The sequence below is a fragment of the Muntiacus reevesi genome, chromosome 1, assembly GCF_963930625.1.
Source record: "Muntiacus reevesi chromosome 1, mMunRee1.1, whole genome shotgun sequence".
Taxonomy (NCBI): Eukaryota; Metazoa; Chordata; class Mammalia; order Artiodactyla; family Cervidae; genus Muntiacus; species Muntiacus reevesi.
The window spans coordinates 143530285-143542887 of NC_089249.1; the positions used below are offsets into that span (position 1 = coordinate 143530285).

The 12603-nt window shown below is 36.3% G+C and overlaps 1 protein-coding gene across 4 annotated transcripts in view; it reads right to left on the reverse strand.

Moving 5' to 3' along the window:
- Positions 1 to 12603, reverse strand: part of NFIA (nuclear factor I A) — a 391127-nt gene that overhangs the window by 189101 nt on the left and 189423 nt on the right. For 3 of the 4 annotated variants that reach the window (XM_065911922.1, XM_065911931.1, XM_065911913.1), the window contains exon 3: positions 4607 to 4672. The exons of the other annotated variant lie outside the window; for it this stretch is intronic. In XM_065911922.1, the coding sequence (XP_065767994.1) occupies positions 4607 to 4672 (66 nt within the window). The remainder of the gene's footprint in view (positions 1 to 4606; positions 4673 to 12603) is intronic. 4 annotated transcript variants of the gene reach the window in all.

The following is a 12603-nucleotide window of genomic DNA, read 5'->3' on the forward strand; positions in this document are numbered from 1 at the left end:
TAAGATGAGATTATTATTATTAGCAGCTTGTACAAGTGATGAGAAACAGTAAATAGGAAAAACAAAATCCAATCAAATACACATGAACACAGCTTTTCTTTTTCTGGCAGGAACTGTACATTGTCTTCTCTGGTTTTAGCTAAGGGTGCATGCACAGGGAGCCCCGATTGAGGATATGCTTTCAGAATGCCAGTGCTGGACGATGCTATTCCCTCAGCCACTGCCTCAGTGTGGCCCCACGGATGTGTGCCTACAATTAAGTAGGAGGGCTATCACATGAGCTTCTCCCTCATGAATGCCTGACCTGAAGCCACACAGAACGCAAGCTTTAGAGGACTGTTCGCAGGCCCTGTAAATACTGAGGAAGCACTGCCGCAGATAAGTAGCCAAATTACCTCCTGGGAATTCACAAAGGTGGTATGAGTAGATCTTCTAAGTCAAAGTCTAACATATAAGGCTTAAAATCTTCAGGAGCTCTTGAAAAGCCAGAAAGGGGATTTCTGTAACATGCAAAAGGATTAAATAAATAATAACAGTCAGGTTGAAAACTTGGTTGGATTCCATTCTTTATGGTCATCAACCATCAACATGATGGTATTTTGTATCTTTGATCACACCTGCTCATTAGGGTGGGGTGAGGGTGGAGTTACAACTTGACCTACTATGTCCATTAGAATAGCCCCGAGCTTTGGCTTCCCAGCACTATTAGTCATATCTGTGTTTGTATGCCCACTTGTCATACATGTACAACTATACAACTTTCCCCCACAACCAAATTAGATTTCAACTTCTTCAGGGTTTTTATTTTTTCTTAAAAACCTCGTGGTAAATCAACAATGAGCAAATACTCAAAAACTATGTACCACTGTACAACTTTCCCCCATACTCAAATTAGATTTTCAACTTCTCCAGGGTTTGTTTATTTTTTTTCCTTAAAAGCCTCTTGGTAAATCAATAATGAGCAAATACTCAAAAACCATTTGGGGATACTGACAGTTTATTTGTCTACCTATTAATTTTAATAAATACTACGTATGTGTCATGCTCAAAGCATCCGAAATTGGTTATGAATTCCATCCATCAACAGCTTATAGTTTTTAATAAGGCAGATTCTATTTGGTTTGTTCCAAGGAAAACTTCAGCCAAAATTAAAGACATCTAAGTGAAGTCCCTTCTTTCTAGAATAATCTTCTTGCGCATTCATTCTGAAGGCCCTAGAGATCACTTCTGTAGTTCTCAACTCCTGAGAGGTAAATAGAATGTGAAGAACGGAACTAAACAACAAAATAGATATGCCAGTATAGGGATTATGGGCAGATTTAAGAGACTTAAACCTGACATTTCAGAACAGGGTAGGTATCTACAAAAGATGCCTCTATAGGGCCTTGGTTTATTGCCGACACTCTTCCTCTTTCTACTCCAAGTCTCCCCGCTTGCTTCCTTTTGAATATGTGTATCTCATTACAGATCCGAGCTTTAACTGGAGAGTACTGATGGTTATCTTTGGGTGCTTACTATGAACCCACATTACGCTGTTTCACAGGCATATTCTCGTTTTGTTACTCAGGAGCTAGGATCTTGCAGTGTTCCTATTTTACTGATAAGAAAACTGAGATTGGGGCAAAACCTTACTCAAAGTCACCCAGCCTTCCTTTCATTTGAACTCAGGCCTGTTTGACTCTAGAGGTGGAGTTCTGAATCATTACATTATACCAGTGTTGAGTTTCAGTGATTCTGACATTTTATCTCTGGGTTTCAGATAATTCCTTCAAAATTCCCATGTAATACTCTAATTGGACAAAGATTTGTTTTCTTTTACAGTTGAGTCTTAAGGGAGTACAAGAAAAGAAAGCAAAAATTGTGTAGAAATAAAGAAACTAGTTGGGCAGGGAAGAAACAGCTGCATCCACTTTAGGTAAAGTTACATGGCCTAGTTTATGGTTTTGGATGAAACAGCATGTTACCATTTGTCTATTCATTCTCCATGGTTTACTAGGAAAATACCATTCGTTTCCCATTACCTTTCTCTTCAAGAGCTAGGATAAAAAGAATACTATTTCCCCTCGATATATACATAAAGAAGGAATAATGAGTTCCCACTTTATTTGAGGATCAGAGTCTGTCACTTCTTCATCCACCAAGATTTCAAAAGTTCTTTTAAGAGTTTTGTTGATACATTTATGAGTGTTCTTTTCTTAAAAACAAAAATGAAACAAACAAACAAGCAAAAACCTTTCAGGAACTCATCTTCCATAACCTGGGGTAATGAAAATGAAAGAAGACTTGGTCAAAGCAACCCCAGGAAGTCATCTAATGCATCTAAACACCTAATCCAGAAAACTTCATTTATTTTCCTTCAGGGATTATACATCTTTAAAAAAGAGGAAAAAAAATAATTTTTTCCTCAAATAACTTTATCTGAGATTGACAAAAGGCAGAAAGAGGAAACCAAAGAGGCTAGTGTTCCTCTAGTCCGAACTCCAGTTGGAACTGTCTAAGATGAAGCAACATCTCTTTCTCTGAAATAAATAGAAATTTGAAACATAGGAATTTATTATTGTCTCTCCTGGATATTAATACTTTCTTTCTTCGAACTCACATGATCCTTCCCAAACGGTGCTGTGAATCCTTGAGGTGGCACCAAGAGATCTGTGGTTAACAATGAATTTGGCTAGTCTCTCCTCGTCTTTGGCCGAAAAATTCAGGCTCAATCCTGGTTGCTTTTTGGAATGGGAAATGCACAATATCGGTATTACAGCAGCTCCAGAAAGGCATGCCAGGCCTCTCATGCTCTCAATTTATATTTGCATGTGAACAGCTTGTCGGCCATTTTATGAAGACAGATGAATCGCAGGCCTGCAAGAGGGGCGGCCAGACCCAAACACGAAAGCCACACACCCCAGCAGCCCACCAATTCTTAACAGCGAAAATAAAATGAATATCTCTGGACACAACTTCAAGCAGATTATACATAAATATATTGTATGTTAGAAAGAGATATATAAGCCATCACCTATAAGTCAAGTGGGAAATAAAGAGTGAAACCAGTCTATAAATATCACTCTTTAAAATGTCAACAAAAAATAAGATGTAGCTGTTTATGACACTAAAAACAAGCTTTCAGAGGTCTCTTGCTCTCTCTCTCTCTCTTTTTTAATGCCTGCTGTGAAAAGACAACTTTGATACGTAAAATACCACCAAAATACCAGGATGAGGAGAGGAATAGCAAGACAGTGCATATTTAATATGGGAGCCCAGCAACATTGTAGAGAATTTCTGAGGCTTGGGAAATGAACAAATCCTGAGAAATCAGTGACAGGCTATTCAAAGTGATAAAATCAATTCTCCACCCCACAACACTGACATAATTCAGTTTACCTATCTATTCCAAAAGATAGGGTGGAGATCAAAACAGAAAAATAGAACAACAAAAATAAGACAGTTGGGAGGAGTGAGTTCATTTTAAGTAAGTGAAAAACAAAGAATGGTAGGATTACACTAACTAGAAAAATAATACAAGGAATACTGAACAACAGCCAACTTTTATTTAGTGTAAAGTACTATGAAAGATAATACTGTGAGCATGTTATATATATTATCTTATTTAATTCTTCAACATGTCAGTAATATTATTACCATACCACTTCAAAAGAGAAATGAATCAGTACTATGTGAGGATAAATAATTACAAAGGAAAATTACAAAGGAAAGAAAGGATTGAGGTACAATTTAAACACAGGTCTGACACCACCGCCTTTTAGCCACAGTGCCATATTCCCTTCGAAGGTCCTTCACGGTCAAGTTACTATTAGAGGCTTCAGCTCTTTCATCAAGGAAGATCACTATGGAATTTTATGAGATTATATCCATGAAAGTGCATAATACAGTGTTTAGCATGTGATGAGTACCACTAGTTCACTTCTCAGTTTTTATTGAAACCGATGGTTTTACTCAAATTCTAACCTATGATAACTGTTTTCATCCTTGGAACACATATACTACACACTTAGTATTTTAGTGGATACTATTATGTTTATATATAAAGTGTGTATTCTAGGTTAATCAAGTTCCTGCAATATACAGCTTATACATTTATGCAATTGACAAATTTTATACTGTCATGTACCCTTACTGTTTTAGACAACTTAAAGTGAAAATCTTTCAAAGGCAGACATCATTTTCTTACACTAATTATTTAGCAGAAGCAAAAATCTTCCAAAAGGCCTCAAAAATACTTGTCAGTCAATAAACTTAAATCATTATGAAGAAGATCGTAGGTCACTTGCCACATTAAAAGGAACTGAAATAAAAAGGCATTGGCTCCTCACTTATGCTGTAAATGATACCGATCAGGTAAATCAACCCTGCCTCAAACAGTAACCAACTTTCTTGGGAACGAAGGTTCTTAAGAGTACCTGATAGAGTTTGTGGCTGAGGGGAAGGGTTTGGGGCTGTTAGAGTGACCCAGAAAACTCCTTAAGTTCTCAAAAACTGTTCCTACTGTGTGGGCCACCCACTCGGGCAGACCTTAAAATCCTCCTATTTGGTTGGCTGCTGGCTACCCTGGACTCTCAGAGCAGCAACCAGAGTCCCAAACTAAACTTACCATTTTCTGGCTGGTCCTTAATGTCAGCATCACTTGGCTGGCTGGGACTTTCAGATTGACTTGAATCTGAAAAACATAAAAATACGGCCAAAAATTACAGGGTCTGTGAAAGAAAGTGGATCAGAGGTGGCAGACTTTCTCAAAAGGTTCAGCATGTAAACCAGGAGTGAGAACATTACAGAAGTGCCATGATGATCAAAAAAGGAAGAAAGAAAAGACAGGGGGAGAAGGGCAGCAGCCGCAGCAGCCCGTGCCTTCAGAGAGGACTCCCGGTTCTGTTTACACCTCCGGCAGCACTTGGCTTGCGCCAGATCATAACTTAAAACTCTTCAGAAACCATCCTCCTACACAGAGACCCTTTCCAAACTGCTCTTCTCCATTATTTATACACTAGAGTCTGATAAAGACTTCATCCTTCATTACACACATCTGAAGCTTGATTCAGAACATAATAAAGTGTCAAAACATATTTTGAAGCTGGTATATAAAAGCAACCCAAACAACAGAAACAAGTTCTGTTGATATTTAGCTCCGTATTACAGCAACAGACTATGCAGACTAACACCATTAAATACTAGAATCCTAATACTCTAGCGCCTTTTCTTAAAATAACAGGATCACTCAAAGACATCTTTCTAAAAGGTATACATCTCCCCCCACTTTGTAAGTATTATTTTCCTCTTGTACTGATGCATCTGGGAGATTCTAAAGGGGCTTGTGAGCAAAAACAGGTTCTTGCACACCTTTATTGGATCGCATTTATTTTTTATTTTACTGATAAAAATACAATCATTTTTAAACTAAAAATTTAATCCAATCAATTTAACTTCTAAATGAGACAATTGAAAGTAAAATAACATTTAATTGTAAGATGAGATAAACAAGTTAGATCAAAAACTTTCACAGAATTAGAAGCATACTTATGATACATTTTCTTGGGGAGAGGAGAAAAAAGTCAGGCAAACTATTTCAAGGAGAGATTTTTTTACCTAAAGCATTTTTCTGAGACTTGAAACCGTATATAACATTATCGAAAAACAAAAAATTTTCTAGAAAAATCTCTACCTATGGAAAGCCTGGATCTGCACTTTACCTTGACTTCACAGGGTTAGAATGAGCTATCTAAAATCTGACCACATTTCAGCAAGAAGTTCAATGCAAGATCAAAAGGTCATGACACTTAACTGTGATTAAATTGAAAATATTACTTCTATTTCACCAATAGAGTTATAGCTTTAGCATTTTCTTTCTTGGAGATACTGCACAAAGAAGTAGTACTACTAGTGACCCTAGGTCGAGAAACACTAATTTATTACTGTAAGAAAGACTCCCTGCTTTTTGGCAAATGCAGATTTTAATGATTGGAAAGCACTTTTTAAAAAATGTCTATTTAAAATTTTTTAGATGCTCTTAACCTGGTGCATGGAGCAAAAATTCTAGATTGATTCAAAGGTTCAAATGTGAAAATCTGAATTTTTATTTAACTCTGGCAAAGTGATAGCTTTTTATCATAATGTAACAATAGCCATAGTGAAGACACAAACCAAAAGTATTACAGTATTTCTCAAAAAACTTTAGAGAAATTCTTCAGAATGAACCACAAAGTTAAATACAAAGTCTGCACTGAAAATTGGAATATAAATTTATATGGGATCACTTTTGAAATTTTAACTCAATCAATTAATATTCCATTTATAGCAAGTGATTTTAAAATACGGCATGACTACCTTCTCTTTTTCTAAGGGAATATTCTGTAACTTTGCAATTAAAAATTATAAATTAAACATTCACATAAGTAATTCAACATGTTTTAGGAGAAAGGCATACCTTCATTATTTGTGTACTGGAAAATTTTAAACCATTAATATCCACAATTGAAATCAGAGAAAATATCTAAGTTTGTCTTAGGGAAAGTTAAAATTCTTCTTGATCATGTGCCAATATAGATACCTAAAATTTTGCCTAACAGAACATTTTCTTTGGAATAAGACTAGTAAACCTAACTTTCTATCTGAGAGCTTAGTGAATGTTCTTTTTTTTGGTGTATTAATATCTTTATGATAATTATATTATTATGAATAATAATATATGATAATAATATATGAATGATAATATTCACTTCTTTGTGAACACAAGGAAAAATTTTTTATCTCAATTAATTTAAACATACCATAGCCAGTTACTTTTCTGAATTTTATCTATCAATATTAAGGCAAAAGAAATAATGAAAGATCCCTACGTAACTCAATTTCCCCACAATAAAATAGGATCACTGCTAAAAAAAAAAAAAAAGAAATAATGAAAGATCCAAACAACTGTCTTAATAATCTAAAAGCAGACTTCTTTGCTCTTTGAAATTTTCTTTTACATTTGTCACCCTATCTTTATAGAAAGATAGCAGAATTACAGAAAACATGAATAGCAACAGAAGATGGCAATAGATATGTTCAAAGAAAGTTTAAAATTCCAAGCCACAGAAAAAGAAGCAAACAAACAGCAAACGGCTGAGCGGCAGGAAAACAGCTCAGAGTTGGTCTGAAAGGGGCCGCAGCATTCTTGTGAAAGCTCAGCTACAAACACTGGAAGAGGCATCTAGCCAAAGTGAAAATGGAATTTAATTTCCCAGTTTTATTCAAAAGCTGGGGATACTGTTCTCCACCAGATACTGCATACTAAAATACACCATCCTGGTAACAGACAGGAAAAGCCAAAGATCTACAAGAAAAGTTAAATGATCTTAAAACTTAATTATTTTCTACCATGGGCCATTTAATGCTATTTCTTTTTTGAACCAACGAGGAACAAAATTACCCAGTCCTGGTGCAATTCTTGCTGAGGACGCATGGACTCTTTCTTTGGTATTACAAAAGGTCACCGATGCTGTTATGTATGGAGCCAAGCAGGTGACCAGAATTATAAATTAATTTCTACCCATAAGTAATTGATACAAAGGAAAGATCTCTTTCTTAAGTATTTGCATTAAAACACTATCATGAAGGCAAAAACTTAATTTAATTTTGTCTTGTCCATAGTTGGTAGAGACCTGTCAGAAACCAAGGTAACTTCACAGCTTACTTTTGGGGACAGTTATCATATGGCCTTTTGATTCCCAACACCTGAAATAATTAGAGGCCCACAAAAAAATTCACCTGCATAGAATTGGGTGCCTTTCTTGTACCCAAGTCTCCCATGGTAGCAACTTTCTCTGGTTTCCTGGTTGAAAGCCAGAAGATTTGTATATCACAGTGAGGAGAATATTATTTAAAATGTGTTTAAATAATGGAGTTGGAAATGCCATTGTGAGGAAGTACATTAGGGTTATCAATTTTTTTCCCATCCAGGGATTTGTTTTTTGTTTAAGGAACCTTAGACTTCAACCTAACCTTGAAAAGCAATTTTTCTTTTGGTTTCTAAAAAATTTATGAGCAGAAATTTAAACCTAAAATAGACAGGGTTTTCATATAGGAGACTGGATTGAGACCTCTTAATTGAACTGGTAGTCATCTATCTATGCATTTTTATGGCGCCTACAGCTATATTGCTGGAGTACTCAGACAAAGATATTTCACTATCAATATAATCACTTGGGAAAGGAATAAAATAAATCCTAATGCCAACACACTAGCCTGAGCTTCCATAAGCTTGTGCAGTGCAGGAACAGAATCTTGTACTGGATTTACTACTTATGCACGGATCCAGTCGCCCTCCCCTCAATTCTGCTCCCCTTCAACTTGGAACCTCAAAAGAATACTCCTTTTAGGATGGTGAAGAGTGACAAAAATAGGTCAATAGGGTAAAACTGATCGGGCAAAAATACAGACATCACTTCCATGTATTTTCTGTTCTTCTCCAGGCATGAAGCAAAGATGGAATGCTGTTAAATCTTCCTGGTGCCCAACCCAGAATTCAACTTTTCCTCTCTCCTCTCTCATTGGCCATACATCTCTTACAGTGTGACTTACATTATGTTGCACTAAGGTATTTCTCAATGATATTGCATGAAAATCTGAACTCCGTGAGAAAAGAATTCCTTTCTTATTCTAGTCTTAGGTCCAGTACCTTCCAAGAGTACCTGGCCCAGCCAAGGATTTGATAACCACAGAACTAAAAGGATGAATTTTCACTTGTTCAGGCTTCTAGTGCTGAACCACTGCCAGTGACTGAAAATACACTAAGTTTACACCTAAAAGCTAACTGGGACTTACAAAATGAAAAAGGAGGGCAGAAAAGGTCTCTATTCCTGCTTGATGTCCCCCTTCGTGGGACCTGGCAAGGAGGAGAGGCACATCCCTCTGGTTCATGGCTGGGAAATCTTGCACGACATTTAGAAGTTGCAGACAATCACCTCCTCTGATCCCCTGGCCGACACATGGCAAGAGGCTTCTCAGAATAATAAGAGCTGAGGATGGTGTCTGACACATGAAAGGCCCCCAGAAATGTGTGCAGGCTAAAATGATGGATGGCAGAAATAGTTCACACATTCAAAAAATCCCAAGATAAGAGAAATTCTGTCATATTCTGAGGCTCGAAGAAGACCTCAAAATCCTAACAACTGCTGTTGTGAAGAGCTGATAAAAGAAGGGCAGCCACACAGTGGTGGGGAGCACTTCCCACCCTGAAAAAAACCAGTGTAATTCCTATTCAGTCAACATGAAATCAACAAAAGTCTCCAGACCCCAAAAGTACAAATCCAGGTTCCACTGGAAAAGTAATTTCGCTTAAGTTAAAGCTCCCTACATGCATACTGATTTGGCTAAAGACAAAGCTTGAAAAGGCTTTGTTAGAGTTTTGTGTCCGGTTATCTCCCAAATTAAAAGGTGATACGAAGAAGAAATGAGAAGGCATCCAGAAACAAAAATGAGTTAGTGGAGTGAAAGAAAGAAAGAAAGTGAAAATGCCGCCAAAAAAAGAGATGGAGTTGTTGTTTATATGTGAAAAAGGAAAGGCAAAGTCAGGAATGAATCCTTTCCTCCAACTAAATGAAGCGTTAGGAATGCTCCTGGGGTAAAAGAAAATGATTATACTCTGAATATAACAAATGGTTACCCTCTAGGATTGTGGCCCTGAAAGATTTTCAAAATTTAGGTAGGCTTTTTTTTTTTTTTAACAGAGGTTTGGAAAGATAAGTAGTTTGTAAAAGAGTCAAACCAAAGAATCCAAGATTCATTTTTTCTACATCTGTGATGTTATAGAAACCTATTTCTGATTGGTAATCTAAGGCTTAGAATTACTCTATTTTGATCATTCAGTACCATAAGACATTTATTACAGTAAGGAAATCTAGAAAAATGGCTATAATAGATGTATTTTGCTTATCAGTCTTATAGCTGCAGTTATAAAAGAAGTATTATTGTAACACTTTATAATCTTTAGGAATATTGTCTATGTTTTTCCAGTATCACCAGGACCTTAAAGACAGAGGTGTGAGGAAATATTTTAAAAATCTTTATTTGAGAATGTAGAATGTCACTGCACAGTTGCACATATGTATATACAATCTGCAGCTTACGAGTAAACACTGATGAATACAATACTATCCGCTAAATATAACATTATCCATCATGGTCTGGCAAAGAACAAACAGAATTTTGTAATACCATCATTAAATCTAGACCACCAAAAATCTTCAATTACCACCAGCATTTTCAGAGAATGGATATAAATCTTTTAAGCTCAGTAAACAACCAAACCAATATTTAATGGCAATTAATGTATACAACTGTGGTCCACTTAATGAAAAATGAATATACAATAACCTGGTTTTTAAAACAAACAAATTATGAGATGAGTCACACCGTAAAAGTTTTCTTATCTTTGAAAATGGAAACAGTTCATGGTTCTTTAAATGGGAAGTCTTAACTGTATTTAAAATACAAAATTTGGCCTGTGTAACTTTCCCAGTGAGCTAGAACTGCATGTGTTATGATAATCACAGTAATCAAGGGATGCACGGCAAATCCTTCTTCACCAGAAGGGAGGCAGAGACGGGGCAGAGGGAAAGCCCTCATTCCAAAAGGACCAGGCCAGTTTGCACACGTTGGTCCCCGAATCCTCTAATCCGGATTCGGATGGAGCAGGAAGGCTGTGTTCATGTAGCAGCGACTTGGAAGGGCTCCACCAGACCACCCCAGGGGCTGCCAGCTGCTCAGGAGATTCACCCCCTCACCACTTCCGGGCATGGCATTTTCAGGGTTGGGATTAAAAGTGTTACATAATCTAGATGACTACAAATTTCCTCCTTGAAACTTATTTTTTTTACGTGTCTTTCTGAAGAAAAATATGTGAAATATTAAATTTGCAGGAATTCGATTTTTTGGCATTAATGCTGGTATTCTAGGCCCATCTGTTTAGTCGGGGCTGTGTATGATGATGAGACTGTTTAGGTTGAAGAGTGATTCAACTGTCTTATCACCTACTCATAAACGTGTTACTTGGCTACGTGCACAGGGAGGTTGTGGAATGATACACAGTTTTAACACATTGAGAGAAAAGTAAAATGGTCTCACCATTGTTGTGTTATGACACTGAGGGGGGAATCATTTCTAAGCTTTGAAAACTACAACCTCAGTCACTCTGAAAGCAAAGACCAAATGACTCAATCTTCAAACCTCAACCTTCGCATGAGACTGACTTCAAGTCGTGATGGGCTTTTTCAGTGAAGTTATAAATGAAGTCAATGGCAAGAATGTGGTGATTATAGAGATGTGCAAGTGTGATACTTGAACACAATTTCTAATTTCTCATGTTTTCTTTGACAAGGGGCCATGACTGAAACAAACTAAAATGTTGAGGTAACCTTTGAATTTTGTTTTTCTCATAATAGGAGCTATGTTAATATGTGATAGTGACCCGTTGATCACTTCAGAACTCACAATAGTGAGTCAACCTGGTTACCTACCCACTCATGTGTAAACAAAGACTTGTCTAAAAAGCCACAACTATGACACTATTGCATATCAGAACTGCGCTCGATTTCTCCTCTTGAGTCAGTTTTTTTCACAAACAAAATGAATTATAACAGTAAGTTCTTGGAGTTCTTCAACAGAAGAAAATATACTTAAAGAGTACTTATATAGTCATCTATACAATTGGAAGTAGAAAAACTCCCTGTATACTTTCATGCTATAAAAACAAACATGTCAAATGAAAATGATGTATAATTTAGCTATAGTCTATACACATTATTTTCATGTATCTGGGTATCTGTCAAAAATTTATTAAAATAATAAAATGATCTCTTTGAGGATAATTATGTTAAGTTCAGTTAGTATTCTAAGGATTAACTTTTTTGCTATTTTCTTCATATTTCACTATAGAAAAGAGTATGAAATGTTAAAAAGACGGAACCCTAAAAAATCTCAGCTATATAATTTAATTACTCTGCATCTCAGTTTTTTCATCTGTAAAATGGGGACACTAATAACTATTTTGACTAATTTAATAGAGTTGTCATGTGGATCAAATAATGCAAGAAAACCCGGTTTTGAAACTGTAACATCCCCCCCCCCAAAGAAATGTACATTTACCTCTGCAATATAAATCTTCCCATCCATAATACATTTTTGCTTCTTTCAAAAAAAACTCAAGCCAAACTTACACATGACATGATTCTGATATAAAACATCAGCGTCACAGTCCTGGTTTTAAAATAAAGGTTCTTAATTCCCATATTCTGGGAAAGAGATTATCTCTGATAATGGAAATGTAAATCTCAGCTTGCCGTTGTTTATTCCAGACAGACATTTGTGTGTTAAGTCTGTTTATCAGGCAACACTTTGTCTAAGCCAGGAAGTAGTCAGTCTTGGTAACAAGATGTATGCAAATGAATTTCCCATGAGTCCCCACAGCAAATTGTAGTAAGAAAAAAAATTTCTTGTTACTCTACCAGCAAGAAGCCACCTCAAAAGTAGACTAGAGACACAGCACTCTGAGCTAGACTATGCTGATGAGTTTAAATGAGTCCTAAATATGTGCTCACAGTCTGTTGCTCTTTATTC